General features: G+C 44.4%; 1 protein-coding gene across 6 annotated transcripts in view; it reads right to left on the bottom strand.

Moving 5' to 3' along the window:
- CPAMD8 (C3 and PZP like alpha-2-macroglobulin domain containing 8) overlaps positions 1 to 15792 on the bottom strand; it is a 55541-nt gene extending 39749 nt beyond the window's left edge. For all 6 annotated transcript variants that reach the window (XM_085562503.1, XM_085562502.1, XM_085562499.1 and 3 more), the window contains exons 1-18: positions 15586 to 15792; positions 13244 to 13395; positions 11979 to 12001; positions 10924 to 11089; positions 10748 to 10800; positions 10266 to 10283; positions 9202 to 9256; positions 8951 to 9064; positions 8543 to 8627; positions 8156 to 8264; positions 7256 to 7483; positions 6955 to 7125; positions 6474 to 6602; positions 4338 to 4527; positions 2881 to 3053; positions 2649 to 2798; positions 2385 to 2546; positions 281 to 423 (exon numbers count right to left, since the gene is read on the bottom strand). In XM_085562503.1, coding sequence (XP_085418629.1) covers positions 281 to 423; positions 2385 to 2546; positions 2649 to 2798; positions 2881 to 3053; positions 4338 to 4527; positions 6474 to 6602; positions 6955 to 7125; positions 7256 to 7483; positions 8156 to 8264; positions 8543 to 8627; positions 8951 to 9064; positions 9202 to 9256; positions 10266 to 10283; positions 10748 to 10800; positions 10924 to 11089; positions 11979 to 12001; positions 13244 to 13395; positions 15586 to 15680 — 2216 coding nt within the window. In that variant the 5' untranslated portion in view covers positions 15681 to 15792. The remainder of the gene's footprint in view (positions 1 to 280; positions 424 to 2384; positions 2547 to 2648; positions 2799 to 2880; positions 3054 to 4337; positions 4528 to 6473; positions 6603 to 6954; positions 7126 to 7255; positions 7484 to 8155; positions 8265 to 8542; positions 8628 to 8950; positions 9065 to 9201; positions 9257 to 10265; positions 10284 to 10747; positions 10801 to 10923; positions 11090 to 11978; positions 12002 to 13243; positions 13396 to 15585) is intronic.
- Positions 15793 to 19175: the final 3383 nt, after the last annotated feature.

Consider the following 19175-nt stretch of genomic DNA (forward strand, 5'->3'; position numbering starts at 1 on the left):
AGCTTGTAAATATTCCAAGAAATTCACAGCAAATTGCAACAAAATAATCTTCAAAATTATAATTGGCACCCTTTGCACATGTCATTTTTTCAAAATTAAATTAAATTTAACAAAGCAGTGTCAGTTCTTTTTTTTTTTTACATCTACCAAGTCATTGGAAGAATTTCCCTATCACTGCCTTGTCTAAGCCTGGGGGCATGGAGGTGGAAAACAGGTGAGAATAAAGAAAGAAACCAGCCAGGAGCATCACAGACAATAGATATTAAACCCCAAATGTTACCTTGGTGCTATTTTGGAATGCATGGTGGCCACCAAGGTGCCCGTGTGTGGCTGGAAGGCTGGGACAGCCTCGTCTGTGTACATCCCTCCGTTCTGCCTGTGGTTCAGGCTGACTATGTCAGTCATCACCACCAAGCCAGTTTCCTAGACAATGAAAAATCAACACCACAAAACAAAAACCAGCAAGGTAAAAAAAGAAATAAATAAAAATAAATAAATAAAAAAAAAACCAACAAACAATATGCAGTGGTTTGTTTGTTGTTTTTTTTTTTTTTTTAATAGAATCCCTCAATCCTATTTCAACATTTACAGGGGAAATCTCAATTGAATCTTGAGGATTTTTTTAAAGCTTTCTGTAAAAATGACTGTTAATGTGAAGGTGCATAGGCAGAGGCTTTATGAGAAAACTCTTGTCTGCTTGGAAAATGCATTTAAATCAGTATCTAACATTACTGGGCAAGTGTGACAAGTCAAAAAATCGAGTTTGCAGCTCTCAGTAAGGACAAAAAAAGCTGCATCAGAGGAAAAAAAACCCTCAGACCCCAGGGGGGGAAGAAGCAGTGGGCAAAAATGAGGATTTGGAGTTTGTAATTAAGAGATTGAGGCACTGGGGGAATGGGTGAAAGCCTCTGGGGTTGAAGGCAACAACCTTCAACAACCAGTGATAAAACAATTTCACTAAAAATCAGAGGAAGGGCAAAGAATGAAGAGATGGGGGATCTGTAGGAAGCAAGGATCATCATTATCAGCAGTCATGTGGATTAAAAAGGGAAAGAACAGCAAAGATCAGAGCTGTGGCACTGGTTCTCCAGGCCAGTCTGCATTTCAGAGGGGCAAGGAGGGGAAGATGATGTAAAGAATATCAAACATTTCCAGCTCAGCCTTTTCCTTGTCTCAGGGAGCAGGGGTTACACCCTGCAGTGGTGTGGAAAGCAAAGAAGGGATGGGAGCAGAGCCTAAAAGGGTGAACTTCTCAAACAGATGAGGGAACACCCATTTTAAACAAAAGCAAAGCAAAAAGCTCATGGAAATAGTTTTTTCTTAAGAGCTACAAATGATGGTTTTCAGCTTTAAAGGTTGCACTGTTAGTATGCAAAGCAATGAAAAAATTAATTAGTGCATGAGTACATTTAAAAAACCCAACTTGTTTTAAATGCTCAACTTTCAGTTTGATTAAAATGCACAGCACATATCAAAGGAAATCAGATTTTTTAAATCTGGCCAGGTTTAACTATGGGAACACACCAATTAACTATAAATATTTAAGGAGTAACCTGATCAAGGGTATGAAGGTCTTTCATGCAGACGGCAACAGAAACTGGGAGAACCAGGGCAGGAAAGAAACTGAAATGATTTCCAAAGTCCAAAAGGCTACAAGGAAAGATTGACATTCCACTTTCCCTCCCTGCTGGAGTAGCTGCAGAAGAGATCTGCAAGCTCACCCCTGCCTGGAGGAACCTTCTGGTCCCTGTCTGATTCTCCAGAGCATCAGCATGAATTCCTTCACCCAGCAGGATAACTGGCCCTGCCAAGGTTGGATTGGCTAAAATCAAACCATGTTTCTCAGCTATCTTTGCTAGAACAGTGTGCTATGTTCTCAAAAATCACTTTTCATCCTACCCAGCTCTGATGTGGGGAAAACCCCCAGAGCCTATGGAGCTGAAAATGCCCCTGGAAACATGAAAGCACAGCAGAGAGAAGAGAGGCTGGCTACAGAGCTGAAAATGCCCCTACAAAAATGAAAGCACAAGAGACTCTGCAGAGAAAGGAGGCTGGTTATGGAGCTGAAAATCCCCCTGCAAACATGAAAGCACAGAAAAGAGAGAAGAGAGGCTAGTGCTGGACCTGAAAATGCCCCTGAAGACATGAAAGCACAGAAAAGACACTGCAGAGAGAGGAAGGCTGGTTATGGAGCTGAAAATCACCCTACAAACATGAAGGCACAAAAGAGAGAAGGGAGGCTGGTTATGGGGCTGAAAATGTTCCTGCAAGCATGAAAAGCACAAAACAGACACTGCAGAGAGAAGGAAGGCTGATTATGGAGCTGAAAATGCCCCTGAAGACATGAAAGCAGAGAAGAGAGAAGGGAGGCTGGCTCTTCCTACTGTGAAGGCAAAGCGAGCGTCCTTGGTGATGTCCCAGTGCCAGGGGAAGACAGAAGATCTGCGGCGCCTACGTGAGGACATGCCAGGCCACCAGAAGTGCCCTTCTTCCTTTGGAGCTCCAAAAGCATCAGACACATCATACTCTGCAAGCTCCTGGAACACCTGCAGGGAGAGGGCACAGGCTGCTGTCCACAGCTGCTTCCTCCAGGTGGGTGAGGATCCCAGGGATGAGAAGAGGACATCAGTGCTTGAAGCTTGTTCTACCTGGCTGGCTGTCAGCTGGAAGCCTGTTTTGAGCAGGTAGACACTCTTGTCCACCGTGGCCATGCAGACACAGCTTCCTTTTGCAGCTCTGACCTTGATGTTCACAAGGTCACCAGGCCTTGTCTCGTTGGCCGAGAGCGTCACGGCAACCTGGGAAGGGAAATCCCATTAAATGCTGTGATTGTCCCAAAAACCAAAGAGCAACGAGGCAGCAGCCCTCCCTCTCCACTACCTGGTTCTCAAAGGAGGGGGTGACAGGGAACTGCAGACTGTCTGTGACCCCCTCTCCGTTCTCCCTGACGTAGTACACCAGGAGCCGACCCAGGGGAGCCATGGAGTGAACGACCAAGAACCTCAGGAAGGTCACACACACCTCAACCTCTGCTGCAGGTGGGCTGGGAGGTGCTGAAACAGGAATTGTGGAGGAAAAAAATAGCTTTATTTATCCCAATCACTCCCTTCCTGCCCCCTCCTAATGCTGACAGGCACAGAATTCCCCATCCATTCAGGACTTGCATTCTTGTTCTTGCTGCACACCTTCTTGAGTTCAGAATCTTCTCCCTTTTCCTCCTCGTTGTGGAAGGTAATTAGCACTCCTAATTTAATGAGCAGCATGAAGAAGGTGGGTAGGGGAGGATTATTCAGTGGTTTTCCAGGCATGAGATCAAGGAAACACCCAGTTAAGTTATCAAGCCATTGAAATCAAACAGAAAACGTTATCTGTTGCTGGAGAATGCTGATGAGAGCAAAAGAAGAAGCTTGTAAAAGGATTCTGCAGTTCATGGAGCAGGGAATCACTGGAGCTGTTAAACAGAATCACAGAATGGTTTAGGTTGAAGGGGCCTTTAAAGATCCTACTGTGCACAAGGATGACTTTCACCAGACCAGGCTGCCCAGAGTCCCACACAGCCTGGCCTTGAACTCTTCCAATGACAGAGCAGCCACAAAGCCCCTGAGCAAACCATAAATGCAAAGCTCAGAACAAACCTTCAGTGCAGAAAATCATCACAAATCCTAAATTACTGATTGCCAGGGGCTTGGTGGGTACCTGGAAGGAGTTTCCTGTTACTCTTTCCCCAACTCTCAAAGTGGTTGCCAGGATATCCAGGCTTTTCCTTTGGCAGCTGTTATCTCCATCTTCCCAAACCCACCAGTTTTCACCCTCCTGCTCTGCAAATCCACCAGATTTGTGTCTTTCTGTTACTCCTTATACAAACCAGGAGTCCACATTTCATTTCCCTTGCCCTGTGGGCTGTGTGATCTCTTTTATCAATCAATTTAATTTTCTCTTTCCATCTAATATCCTCTCTTCAGTTTAATCTCAACCAATTGAACCAGCTGCCCCAGCCCTGCCATACACTTCCCTGCCACTCCACTCCAAGCAAATATTAGAGTTTTCTCAACTGAGAACGACTGCAGAAAGACCAAAGAAAACTTTTCAAGAGTTACCCCTCTTGAAAAATTCTTTTACATGCCTGAGGGCAGTGATTTTCACTATTTTTCTTGCAAAAAGTTATCTATGTTCTTTAAGGCGCACCGCATTAAAAGAAAGTTAATAGAAGTTAGTAGTAGAAGTTGTAGTAACAGAAGTAAGTAATAGCAGTAAGTAAATGTAGTAATAGAAGTTAGTAGTAGAAAAGTTGTTTTTCACTGAAAATAGGGGTGAATTGCATTTCTGGTGCTGGCTACCTGTTCCTGGGAAGCGTGTGAGGTCAATGTTCTTCTCAAAGGGTGTGGTGGCCCTTTTGCTCCTCTGCTGGGTGACATTGCTGGGCTGCAGCCCTGACAGGACAATGTTCCCTCGTGATGCCACCTCATAATGGAGAGTGAAGTTGCAAGGACAGGTGGATTTCACTGCAATCCAGGCCTCCTCTCCCACCTGCAGGCAGGGACAGAAAAGCCAAAGATTTGCTCTGTTATGAGCTTTGGGGTGACAAAGCAGAGAAACCTGCCTGGGTTCCAGGCCACAGGAGGTGTGAGCCCTCTCCTAGCAAATAGATGCATTGAAAAGTGTATTATTACATTAGCACTGTTCTCAGGGACTTTTTCCACAATAAAAAGGGGCCTGTGTTCAGCTCTCCACTCGCTGCAAATCTACAGGAGAATGAGCTGGGTGTTGTATGCATTAATGGAACAATGAAGGAATCTCTGGAATCCTGGAAGTTAAGCCCTTTGGCACAGAGCAGCTGTCAGAATTGGTTGGATTTTAGACACCCCTTCAGTAGCCCAGCCCAAAAAAAGGAAAGAGTTGGGTTGGGGGTGGGAAGAGATATATGTTTGATAGTTTTTGCAGTTTAAATCTGATTACATCCATGTGGCAAATATCAATTCAAACATCACCATGAAATGACTGGGAAGAGATCTGAGGGAAAATACTTTCACATTACAAAGTTTTGATAATAATTTGTAAGTTGGGCACTCAGGAAGGTGTCAAACACACAAATAAATGAAATTTGATTTTTTTTTTTGTCTTGGTAACTCATCTGATGCCTACAATAGGCTCCAGGGCAGCACACCTGGGCACTGAAACTGCACCCAGAGGGGCTCAGTGAGTACTGAACACCCCCAAGACAAAATCCCTCAAAATCCCAACAGAACAGACATCAGCCATGGGATTAGCACTGGTCATGTCTGAAACATCTCTTTTTTCAGCTCCAAGTGCTCTCCCTGCAGAATGCACACATGGCACCAAGCAAAAGGGCAGAACTGGAGCACAAGGATGGTTAAACACACTGAGAATGCCACAGAGTCCAAGAGGTGCCTCGTGACATCAAATATTTGAAGTATTAAGAATTCCCCAGAGCAAATGATGAAGCAATTCATTAAAAAATGAATGTAGCTAATTGGAACACCCAGTAAGAGCTGGCAGTGCACAGAAACAGTTCCCAGATCAGCTGGTCATCCAGCTCCAAGCTTTCCCACAGAAGAATTAATTCTAATCAGGTTATAATAAGAACAATGTGTTCAGATTAGCAGTGTATAATCCCCTTTCCATACCTCAGGAAACTTGTAAAAGATTAATTAGCCATTAAACTTCCATGAAATGCAATGATTTTAAAAATGCTCTTATTTGGCTACAAAGAGTCTCAAACCAACCTGACGAACCTGCTGATAACAAATCTTAGTGTGTTTATGGCCAAAACCCACTTTTTTTTCCACTGAACAATATGCAGACCTTCACAATATTTTCTTGGGTAAGAAGAAACCCTGAACAATTCTCAGAAAAAAATTATGCAACAGGAATCATGGTTAAATCAGATCTTTTCTCTATAAGAGAAATCACAACAACTTTTATAGAGCTGAACTACATTTTTAGAGAGGCTCCTATAAGACCTACCAAATAAGACAAGGCAGTCATGTTCAGAGCTCAATAACTGGAAGATTGAACAGATGCAGATGATATTTAAACTGGAAGTTCCAGTGAGACTACACAGCCTTAATTTTGGTCTTTAGTAATTCAGCCACTCCCACTAACATCACTTCCAATCATTTTCAGCAAGCAGTGGGCACTGCTGGAGGCACAGAACACACATTGAGATGTGGAAAACTGAAGTTTTCCATGCCTACACCCACCTCCTCTCTGAACAGAAAGGGTTGGAGTTGAGGTGCTGCACAGAGCACCAAGGGAGCTGTGCTTAGCACCTTGTGTAGCCCACGTTCAACAATTATTTGTTGAAGTGCAGCCGCTTCATCCTTTGTGGTGGAAACTGTTCAGGTTCCCAGAATCAGGAATGTCCGGAAATATTTAATTAGAACAAAGCACTTTAAACCAAGCAATGCTTGGATTTCATTTCATTTCCATGGTGGAAGGTGAAGCCAACATACCTGGAAAGGTTTATCTGGTGCCTGGAGCTGGATGTGACACTTGCTGGGTGAGTACCAGCTGCTGATGGACAAGTAGTTGGGCAGATATTGATCCCCAGAGGGTTTCCCATCAATTGCTGTCACTTTGGTCTTAAAAAATGGAAAAAAAAAAAGTTGCATCAATGTAATGCATTTGGTTCTTTCTTAATCTCTACTCTCCTCTCCCATTTTATACCTTTCACCTTTCATCTCTTGACATCTTTACTCCCCAAATATTGGACCCTACTGCCATGTTAAGGTGTATTTGGAGGAGCATCTTTTCATGGTGGTTATCAACATCAGTTCTGGCAGCAAGAAACAAGCCAGTGTTTGCTGTGTTGAAACCCAGGAGCTGGAGCTAAAAGGCACTGAATTCCTGTTTGCAGCACTGATGTATAAAGTGCAGGTTTGACAAGATTAGTTACATTAAAGCCTGCTAATCCTATAAGGAGCTTTTACCCACCTCCAGCCAGACATATTGGGCAGCTGTGGGGATGGAGGGGATTTCAAACTCCACCAGGCCATTCCTTGAGACCAGTTCACTTGTATAAACATTGTCCTTTGGCGTGAGCTCAGCTTTAATTCGGATGGTGACTCTGTCAGCTGGACTTCCATCGGGGTAAGTGACCTCCACCTGCACAGTGGGGCATTTATAGAACAATTTGCTTTAAATTATCAGCAGTTCCAGGTGGGGGAAAATCACTGGGGTCAAGTCAGTGCAAATTAAATCAGCCACATATCCATGGCTCTACTTTTCACCTCACCTTGCCTTTGTAAGGCAGGCCAGGTTTGAACTGTTTCCTGGTGTCCTTGGAGTACTTGATATCAATCAGCTGCTTCTGGACGGGTGTGGAGTCATCAAAGGTCACCTGCTTGCTGCCATCAGAGCTGATCACCGTGGCCCAGATGTTGACTGTGCCTCGGAAGTGCTCGGGGACATCTGCTGGCATCATGTCCCTGACACACACCTCGAACACGGCCGAGCCATCCATCTGGGGTGGGCACACAAAGGGAAGGGGCTTTGCACACCCTCACAGGGCACAGAAAACAAACCTAAAGCACAGGCAGCTGGTGGGGGCTTACAGCAGGGTTTGGGGGGAATTAATTGGGAGGGAAAAGGAAGGGAGGAAGGGGGGAAGGGAGGAAGGGAGGAAGGGGGAAAAAGGGAAGGGAAAAGGTTCATTTTCCTCCCTTAGCCACACTCTGGATTAATTCTGTCACCTCAGGCTCCTGCTCCTCTCTGCCACACATGCTCTTAAGATCAAAACTATGCCAACAAATTCTCATCCCACCAAATCCCAAAATATCCTGAGCTGGAAGGGACCCACAAGGATCATCAGTCCAGCCCTGTCCCTGCACAGACACCCCAATAGCCCCACCCTGAGCAGCCCTGAGAGCGCTGTCCAAACGCTCCTGCAGCTCTGGCAGCCTCGGGGCCGGGACCATTCCCTGGGGAGCCTGGGCAGTGCCAGCACTCTCTAGGAAAAGAGCCTCTTCCTAATATCTAAAATCATAAACACACCATGTAAAAATAAGCAGTGGCCCCTGTATAAGATTTACTCCTTCATTTTCTGATCTCCCATCAGCAACAAAACAGAACTGTGGGATAAATTTTAAAGACAGATCAGGCATTTTATCACATGTGAGTCCATGGTCTCCCTCACCTGCATGGTCTTGAGGACAGGGTGTCCCACTTCATGTCTGTAGTACCCAACACCATTTATAGTCATATTGACAATTAATTTCCCTGTCACTGGTTTTCCAAATGTGTATCTGGAATGCAAAGAAGATGATCAACAACTTCCAGCTGGTTTCTGTTCTTCTGATTATATCAAGACAATTAATTACCACGTTACCTGCACATCTAGAAAACGTTACCACAGGAAGTTTTCTAGATTGTTATTTTTACCATGTTTTTGAAGGCTCTTACATCAGAAAGCTTCTGATGATGATTAGAAATCATCTGAAAAGTCTGCAGCAGGTGGGACCCAAGCTGCAGTGACTGCACTACAACCCACAGCAATGAAGCCTGGTTTGGGACCTGTTCCTACCTGGCATGGACAGTTCCTTTTTCACACAGCGAAAGGTCGCGGATGTAGCGAGGGGGATCAATCAGCAGCTCAAACTTTGGCAACACTACAATGAAAAGATATAAAGCAAATTTTTTTTCAGGCAGATCACATTGCCCAGCTTATAGCAAAAGTCCCCACAGCTCTGACAGGAGTTGGTTCTGATTTATCAGGGTAGCACCCAGCAGAGGGTCAACCAACAAGAGCAGCAAACCAAAACCACCTGGCAAGGTGATCTTAGTTAGCAGTGCCTGCATCCCTGAAACACATGGCTCTAAGGAATTTTTCTTCGTGGCATTTTAAATGCAGTATTTCAGGCATTTCATCACAAGTGAAGGCATTTCACAGTGCTCTGCTCTTCCAAATGCACCTGGGTTAGGGTCAACTCACCGTATTTCTGCACCTCAAAGGATTTGTTGTAAGTGTGGCCCTGCATCTCAGCAAAGATGAGCCATTCCCCAAACACTGGCTGATCAGACAGGGGAAAAGTCATATTGACAATGCCTGAAAAGGGAAACAGCACTCTGTGAGCTCTGTCACTCTCCAGCCCTTGCCAAGCCTTACTGAGCACCACTCAGTGGAAGCAGAAGCAAAGGCAAATCACAGTACACAGAGGAAAAAAGAAATAATCTGGAACGTACCACAACAAAATGGCTTCAAGTTATTCCATTCTATCATCCGAGACCCCCGAGGATCCTGCAGGGGGGGTTTAGGGATGAGAAAATGAATATCACTCATACATTTAACTCAGTTTGCAACAAAGAACTTCCTTTTGTAATACACACACCTCACTGACAGCTCAAATGTAACCAATGCCTGTCAAAAATGTCTCAAAAATACCTTACACCAGGGGTATTTGCTTTCTGGAGTTATTTAGGAGCTCTGCTCCTGTAAGCAATGCACACAAGTAAATGCTGTCAAGCAGCAGATCTGTGCCCTGTCTTAGACGCCAGTCCTGGATGGGATGAACTGACCTCATTCCTAAAGGGAGCTGTACAAGCAGAAAGACAGATTTTAGATGACAAACCCAAATGAAATGAATCCTGCTGGTTTTGTCAGCATTAAATCTTCAACAGGAGTGACTCCTCCTGCTTTCTGATAGGTAAACACATAAAAAACAACAAAAAAATCCAAAATCCAAAAAACCACCACAACCAACCAACCAAAAAAAAAAAAGAAATCAAACAAAAAACCAAAACCTAAACATAGAAGGAACCTCTCTTTCTCCTCATAAGAAAGAAGACAGGAGAACCCTTTCCTTCCCATGAATTTCTGCTTTCCACTATCTCTGGGTGCAGAGATGAGGGTAGCCCTGCTCTGCCAGCCCAGCACATGAAGGATAGGAGTGGGTGGGCATTGAAAAGAAGGGAAAGGGAATGGGGCTGTCACAGTTACAAATCCCAGTGAACCAAGCCAATTCTTCTCAGGCTGAAAGAATTTCTGAAACTGAAGTAGAAAACAAGGATATTTGCTGGTGATAGCAGCAAAAAAAAAAAAAAAAACAACCAAACCCCCCCCCTCCCCCAAAAAAAACCCAAAAACCCAAGGCACAGAGATCAGATATAGACAAAGAGATAGATAATTGCATTGGTTAGGGGTGGAAATGGCCATAATGGACAGGAAAAGCACAGATTTTTTCCTTTAATGGCTACACAAACCTTGTACCTCTACAGGACAGGTGCTAGGTGGGCACACAGATACTCACCACCACATAAGCTTCAATCTGAAAGAAAAAAGAAAAATAAAAGGCTTCATGAAAAAATTTTTCTGCTTTTTGTGATGAAGTGCTGAGTCAACATAAGCAAGGTGTGAAACCCAAAGTGACAGAGTTTGAACATCTCTTCTTTGCTAAGAGGAGCCTAAGAAGCACACATTTAATTCAGACATCTATCTGGAAAAGTGATAATTTACATATCTGTGCACTAGCTAAATAAGGTGCAATTTTCTGAAAAATTCTTGTCTCTGATCTGGCAGAGCTGCCTCCTATTTGCCAGCAGTCCAAAAGTTTGTGTTCTCCTCCAATAAGAATAAAACCAAGTGAAAAAAGCTAAAACAAGCTATCACAAGCTATGCCCAAACAGGTTAAAAATCCAGTTCTGTTTCTGCATAAGTGTACATTTGAATAAAATGCAGGCTACTAAGTATTCCATCCCATTGCACAGTGTGAAAGAAAACAGCTTTCTTTACCCTGTCGTTGACTGGCCTCAGGTCAGAAGTCACCATATAGAGGTTTATCAACACTAAAAAAAAGGAAAATAGGGAATTTATCAGTCACCAGAGCTGAGACTGAAGAGAAGAGCTCATCCTAAAACTCCCCTTGAAAGCAGCCCTAGCACCTGGCAAATTGTCCAAGATGATTTTACCTTTCTGCTTGGGTTTGTAGAGAGGTTTGTCAGTCTGGATGAACACTGAGGAGCCCTTGCTGTCGATGGTGACTGTGGTGTAGTTGTGGAAAATGTACCCTTCCTCTGCCAGGTGCCTGTTGCCCCAGACCTTCAGGTGTGCTTGTCCACGAAGCCCTGAAGGCACCTAAAAAACACAAGGTGAGGAACACACAAAAAAGCCTTTGAGCTTTTGGGGAATGTAATTGATACTGAAGTGAGCAAGAAGAGGCACCTGTTGTGTTTTGGTGTAAATCTGTGTTAGTAGTGCAAAGAGAATTAAGGACATACTAGGTTTTCTACAATATATACATTTCAAAGGAGGTAAATTCATGATGAAAACATGGCAGGAAATTCTCTTCTGTCCTTTATCACTCAAGCAGAGTGATGGTTCATCCACGAGCTACATATGCAGCCCCCAGTAAAGAAAATATCTTATGTGGGGAAACCAAACCACAGCTCTGCCAACAGAGGGAAAAACCCCAATGAGCAACACAAAAAAGTCCCCAAAACAAAAAGTGCATGCATGTACATGTTCAACCAGCTGCTCACAGAAATAAGTACTTTAAAATTACTTCAGATTAAAAATGACAAAGTAAAAAATCTGATACCATTCCAGATGCACACAACTGAATATTTTGTTCCACCACCCCCCTTTAACATCCCAAAGATGACAAGCCCAAATTAAGCCCTAAGTTAAGAAACCCAACACTTCTAAGGGCTTGTTCTTCTAGTCCAGCTCCATTTTGCCAACATTTCAAGTCATAACCCCCACACAGAATTCTGTACTGCCACTCTTACAAAATAGCCCAAACACAGAAATTTATGTGGCCACAAGCCACTGGTTTTCTTTAGTGGAGTAAAGGTGAGCTGTGATGGGTTGAGCTTTGTTGTCTTCACTCTCCACCTCAGTGTGTCCTCCTCAGTGTGTGCCCCAGCAGGTGACATTTATTTGTGCCAGGGAGCAATGCTTGATGTGGCTGAGGGAAAGTCCCGTATATGTTCACCAAAAACATCTTAAAATAATTGACACTCACCTTGAGCTTAATTGTTCCTTTATCTAAAATATGAGAGAGAGAAAGAGAGCAAGAGTTATTCTCGAGGTAAGGCACTAAGATTTTAAATCTTTGCAGTTGAGTGAAGGAAGACCCCACACCACAGAGCTGCTCCCTGCAGTGTCCCTTTGTTGTGATTTTACCTGAAGTCATTTTCCTGCACCGCAGGAAAGAAGTCTGGAAAGAAAGTGCAGGAAAGAAAGTCTGCAGGGTGAGAAGTCAGACCCAGTAGAGTTCTCCAAAATAAACCTGGTCCACATTTGTTGACACCTTCTGCCCAATGTAAACTGCAAAGTGCTCTGTGACTGGAGAGCACCCCCAGGGCTGAGGTTCCAGCCTGTGCCTACTGAAGTGTTTTGCTCTAAAAAGGACCCGGCTTCTTTTGGGACTTAAATAATTCTCAAAACAAACACTCATGGCATCTCTTTGGATTGCTGGATACAGCCATATCTAGGAGTTCTCTTGAGCATTTGCTGTGCACATGTGTCAGCATCACTCCCTTTGAATTGCTTTGCAATTGTCAGCCACTTTCAAAGGCATCAAGGGGAGGGCACAACCAGAAACAACTGTTCCAAGAAATGGAATGGCTTTCATAAAACTCCCAGTTTTAACATACAGAAGGGTTAAAACATGAGGGTTAAAGAGCCTGTTTGCCTTGACTACACTATAGCTTCCACCACTACTGACAGTGGTACCACAGGGCTACTGGACTTCACTTTCACCAGAGTAAATTCACTCAGTGTTAAGTTGGATATTATCTAATCACATTGCTCTCACTCACAGGACAGAGGTATCTGGCTTGGATTTTAAAGATTTAGCCAACTATACAAACATTATCACCTCTCTCAGCAACACCCAGTCCTGAAGATGGGGATTGTGTTCCCAGCACTCATTTTGGAAAGAAGAAATTGGTAATGTAGATTTTTAATTTTTCCTTAAAATAAACGTATTTTATTCCTTACATAGCCCCCCAGTGATGTATATTCAGGCATCAAAAAGACATATAATCACTATAAACTCTAGAATACCAGTTATTTTGGGTATCTGTATGTCTTGGTGTTCCAAAGTTATCAAAGTGTTTGAGATCAAAACCACATTAACACAATTAACTGAGAAGGTGCAGCAGCAGCAAATCAATTAGTTTGATTCCATTATCACCTAAAGCAATTCTTTAGGAGATACCAAGGTGCTCTCACAGCACCTCAGCTCATAAAGCAGTTGTCAAGCTCAGAACTGCAGGAGCTCACCCAGGACTGTGCCGTGGCTCCGTGACACCGTCTCTCCTTTGACCACCAGCTGGATTTGCACTGTGGTCTCCTTGACAGAGTTGAAGATGGTCACACTTATGGCTTCCTCCACCCCAGAGCGGAAAACAGAAGGTGCTGCAATCAAATAACCCCTGAGGAGCACAATTGGAAGTGGTCAGTCACAGCCACAAGAGTGTTACCTTCATTTGTGAGACACTTCTTGTGCAGCAAAAGGAAAAAACCAAATAATCCGTGATGTATTTGCCCCTGTAGGGTCACGTTTGTTGTCACCAACAGTCTAAGTGTGTATCTAATGTATAAATATAATCTCATGCATAATTATCTAAGCCTTTATCTAATGTATCTAATTGTATAAATGAACAAACAGAGCCTAAGTGGCTACAAATGGCTTGCAAATCCTTAGGATTTAAATAAAACCAGTAATATATCACTGTTTATTGCAACTATAATAATAAATTCATGTTCAAGTGAATAAATGAATAAAAACCCATTCATTTATCTATTATATGTAACAAACTAAATGTACAGTTAGCTAATCATAAAAGAGTTAAAGTTCATGAAGGAATAAGGAGGTACCAGAACCTTTCATAGAGCTTTATAGCCAATGCTTTCTTTGAAACAATTTAGACATTTTTTAATCAATCATATGGCTCCATTTTCATAGTTCAGCTTTATACAGAAGAAGGTGATTCAGAGGTGATTTTTGGAGCTTTCTAAATGTCAGCCTCAATGCATGTAACACACCTGACCTTGCAGTTTATACGGGAGCAGCCCAGAAACTGCAGCTACAAAACTGGGCTGGAATCCCCAGCTCTACTACCACATCCTTGTTCAAACAATTAGACCCTGCAAGTTTACAAAAGGCATTATTTTAGGAGGCACACAGAGAGCTTTAAAACCACCCCAAACGACCTCCCATAGATGCTGCAATGTGAGAGTTTCTGAATGGAATCTGCACCACTCCTCTCTGCGTGGCACCGTGCCATGAACTTGTCAGCTAAAAGCATTGCAGGCTCTGAGCTCTTTGATGCACTGGGCTGGAAGCAACACATCTATATTCTCTTCATGACACACCTTTCTGGGTTTTTTTTCCCCTACCCAAAAGGATTTTTTTTAAACACGAGGCAATTCCTCAGATGCCATTTCAAGCCAAATTTCTCAGCCCGTGCCGTTCTACAGTCCCATGAGTCAGGTTGCTTTAGCTCATGATTAATTATCACTTTGGGATGAGGATGATGGTGTTTTACAGCCCCCAAGTAATCTTTTATCAAATTCCAAGCCCATGTTCCTCTCTCAGCAGGCCTCATTGCCATGGAGATCCCATTACCCCCAAAGGAAGTTCAGAACTCTGTGGCATTTGAGTTAAATTGCACGGGGTACTTGCAGATTCAAAACCTTATGGCTGCCAGGTTTGAAAATTCATCAGAATGGTAATAAATAACAATAAAAAGTTGCTAGTGAGCCTGCAAATCCTTGGTAAGAGAGATAGCTGATTTAGCTGCAGAGGGAGAAAGAGTACCAGCTGCATTCAGGATGAAATGATCAGATTTAAACTGTCATAAGCCCAGCACTGCAGTACCATATGTGAAGCACATGTACTCACATTGTTCCGAATTGCTGAAACTCTTTCTGAAGTATCAGTCCCTTGATACAACTATTTAAATCACTTAATAAGTGGCATTTGAAAATTAAATATTGAACTTGGCAATCGAAGAGTTAACTTGACAGGGACTGGACAGATCCTTTAAGCACATTCAAGTAACAGTTCTGTCAGGTTACATCAAAACTTGGCAGGACGTGAAGTATTTTCTAGTAGGCAAGTGAGAATAAGTTCTCCATAGCACTCAGTTAATGGAGCTATTCACGATGCTGACGGGCTATAATAAGCCAGGGATAAAGAACTAAGCAAACCTTAATCAAAATTAACCTAAACATGCTAGAAAAGAGCTGAGGATTCGGTTTCTAATAGTCAGAGAACTTTCCCCGCACTTTCTCCCAGGCTGATCTTTCCCACAGAAAAAAAAAAAAATATCTTCACACGCTGCTCAGGAGCGCCCAGCGCTACCTTCAACCCCCGCCAGCACCGCAGCGGGCGGATTCCTTAAGTAACTGGTGGCAGATAAAAGCCCGGCTCTCCGGGGCAGCCGGCGGCAGGTATGGCACGGGAGCTCTCTCCTCCCGTCCCCTTTCCCCGCGCTCCGCACTTCGGCACCGCCGCGGACCCCTCCGGGCGCTCCGCGGGCTTTGTTCCGCGGCCGAGCAGAGCCGCTTCTCCCCCCGCCGCCCTGCCCGGGGATGCTGCCGGGGTCCCCGGTACTTACTGGCGCTGGCGGGGCTGGGCAGCGCTGCGGCTGCAGAGGGCGAGCAGCAGCAGCAGCAGCAGCGCCCGGGCGCGGCGGGGCTCGCAGCCGGCCATGGTGCCGGGGAGCCCGGGCCACGGCGCTCGGCGCGGGCAGCAGGAGCCTTTTGTTCCCGGCGAGCGCAGCCCGAGGCTCCGCCGCCCCGCGCCCGGGCTCGGCTCCCCGGTGCCTCTGGCCGCCGCCCCCGCCGCGTCCCCGCCCCCGGGCCGCCCCCTCCTGGCCCCGGTGCCCGCTCGGCTCCGGCCCCGGCTCTTTGTCTGCGGCTCCCCGCCCGCTCCTGACAGCGCGCACCGGGGAGGGGGCGAGGGGAAGGGGCCGCGCCCCGCCCGGCCCAGGTGCGCTCAGCCCGGCCGCTCCGCGCCGCCGCCCGGCTCTGCTCGCCTTCCCCAGCAGCCCCGGGAGCGCTGCTGGAGCTCCTCGCCCCACCGATGGGAGAGCTGCGAAAGCCGAGGTCCGTACAACAGGACTGCACGGCAACCCCGGCACGTCCAGTCCCGGTAACTGAGCTCTGTGCGCTCAGGGACCACGGAGCGCTGCTCGCAACCCAAAACCCGGTGCCAGCACTGATGCTCCTCCGTCCTCCTCGCTCCCTAGGTCCTAATCTGTCCCTCTCCATCCCTCTGTCCCGCCGTTCCAGGGGCTTGGGACAGGAGAGGGAGCTCACTGCACCAGACTGAGGAAGAGCTGCAGCCCAAGAGCAGAGGCTCACACAAACCGGGAAAAGCAAACCCCAGGCGACAGCAGGGAGCCGAGGTGACAGAACAAATGCCATCTCCCTCTACACAGAGGAATTATTCATCTGATCACAATGAATTATTCCTCTGATCCCTGCCAGAGAAAACCCAGGCACACCGGGGCTTGAGAGGGGAATTCTTGCCCCAGCAATAAATTAAAACCCTCAGTGTAGGTGGTTTGGATCATATTTTCCCCAATACACCTGGCTTACATACACAAATAGTGCTTAGATTTTTATCTTGTGTGAAACTCTGGTGCTCATTTGATGTCTTCTCTTAAAAGTAAAGTCACTAACTCAGTAGCCTTTTGATAAATTCAAATTATCTTTAATAATAGGCAACACTGTGAGATGGGGCTACACTTTTCTACTTAAATCTATCCTAAACCAGCACTGTCTCATTTTTCTGGAGAGGCAGAACAAACCTAGAAAAAGAACAAACACGTTTTGACAAATTAGACAAGATGAGACTCTGGAATGACAGGAGTCACTTCCCAAGGAAATTATGAGCTAGGAACTATGAGAAGGAACTTATTAGAAAGTAAATTAAAGTAGAATGGTTTAGGTTTTGTTTGGGGATTCTTTTTGAGACAAACTGAAACACGCAAAGAAAAAAATCTGGTAACTCCAAACTGTTTTCCAGTTTCTTCCTATTCTCAGCTACAAACACAACCCTGCCTACCTCAGTGTTTCCCTGTCTGCAGAGCAGCTGTACTGATCCAGCCTCTCCTCAGGGTGACACTTCAGGGGATGTTGGGATCCTCTGTTTAAAGATTAAAGGAGGCAAAATGAAAAAGGAGCACTTCTGCTGTTTCCATGGCATGGCAGAGATCAGGTATGTTTGGGCTGAAACAGCATCATGCTTTCAAAAATATTAATTCATTACTTACCTCTACACTCAATCCATATCTTTCTAGAGCAAACCATAAATGGCTCATTACAGACTTGTAATGAGTCAAGAGATCTATGGGGAACATACCAAAAAACCCACAAAATGCCACTAAACACCCAATCCTGCCAGCCACAGGAAAGCGCTTTGAAAAAGGTCTGGGTAAGGACTTTGAACAAGCAACATGATTCAGCAATGGACTGATGAACACAGCAAAGTGCAGTTCTAAAATGCAGCTCCATCACCTTCAGAATAAGACACAAATGTGTATTTCTACATCTCAAAAAGCACAAATAGAAATCACCCTTATGTGGAATACAGCCCTTTTGAATTGCTCATTCTTTTAAAGGAGAGATTTCTCCTAAATTGAAGATTTTCCATTTGGTATGTACTGACTACAAGAAATCTCAGGCAATTACAGCCTCTGAAGATTGCAAACCATCTTCTAATTATGAAGGTATGTGCAATCCTGTAAATAAGGCTGGAATCAACTTGGTCTGAAAAAAAAAAAAAAGAGGCATTAGATATAATTTCAAACTATTTACTTACTGAAATGGAATTTTCTGTGCTTGCCAAAATGAATCCCATTCAGTGTGATGCAACAGGTGTTGGAATTCCAGCAGCCGCCTGCAACCCACATCTGGTAATGGTTAGGAGTTAAAAGGAAGTTCTGTAAGAACTGCTCATGTATAAAAACTATTCATCAGTCAGATCTATGGGCCATATTCACCCACCCGCTTGCACTGTGCATAGCTCAGATTTTTATTTCGTTTACAGAAAACGTAATTCTGCTCCTCATAAAGTCTTAGGAATCTCAGGCACTTGAGAGCATGTGGGGGATTGGTGTTGGCCATGCTGGTGGCAGAAAGGTGAGGGAGGGACAGAGGTTTAGGGAACAAGGTGTGAATGCATCTGTATTGGTTCTGACTGGATCTAATGCACACCCTGATCACTTCTCATCATTACTCTGCAGGAGAAGGAATCCTCCCCTATGTCCCAAATACCTCATTAAAAAACCTGTGCAATGTGAAAATTATCAGACAGGGATTTGTCAAGCAAAAAATAATAATTTCCAAGTACTGCCACTCACAGCTGGGAATCCTTCTGCTTTTTCCCCTCACTTCAATTGCCAGGTTGAACTCGGTAAGACAACTCACAGGAAACAAGTGGTTGGTCCATGCCATCCACAATTAGCCATTGCTAACTGCCTCAGCATGAGTGGTGTCACTAACTTGTCACTCAGATGATCAGATCCAAAGGTATAAAAGGTAATTCTCACTTGTTTAAAGATTTTAATACAAGTGAATTGTGCATAAAAGATACTATACTAAATTCAAGGCTATTAATCATTGAGTTTTGTGCTAAGTCCTGTACACACTAGATTTCAGTAGAAGGTGGGTGAAAAATAAAAAAGTCACCAATTTTCAGAAACATTTCTCCCCTTTTCCCAATGGAAAAACATTCATCTCAGTCAGAGGCCAGACAAGAGCCAGACAAGAACAAGAACAAGGCCTTAGTTAATTTTTACAGCATTATATTCATGGTAAAAAAGCCACACCTATTCTTTAACTCTGAGTTTTGTTCTCCCTTTGTGTTTCTGTGATGGCCAAACAGAGATAGCAAAAGCAGAAACTGATAACTGCAAAGTAAGTGTCCTAGGCTTTGCCACACTCCTGCAGCTCACCAGCACTGAGGAAAATGTTTTAACAGAGACTACATCAGTCCAGACAGTGTGACAGAAACCAGACTGATCCTGCTCCCCAGGAATACAAACATCTCTAGAAGAAATTATAAGGATAGGATAATTAAAGAGCACTTTTCAACTAAGACTGTCATCTAAGTAGCATATAACAGGATAATGATATTGAGAACATCATTATTAAATAATTCTGTCAAAAATGGTTATTATTCACCTACAGAACAGGAGAG

Source organism: Lonchura striata, chromosome 28 (assembly GCF_050655825.1).
Source record: "Lonchura striata isolate lonStrDom1 chromosome 28, ASM5065582v1, whole genome shotgun sequence".
NCBI classification, from domain to species: domain Eukaryota; kingdom Metazoa; phylum Chordata; class Aves; order Passeriformes; family Estrildidae; genus Lonchura; species Lonchura striata.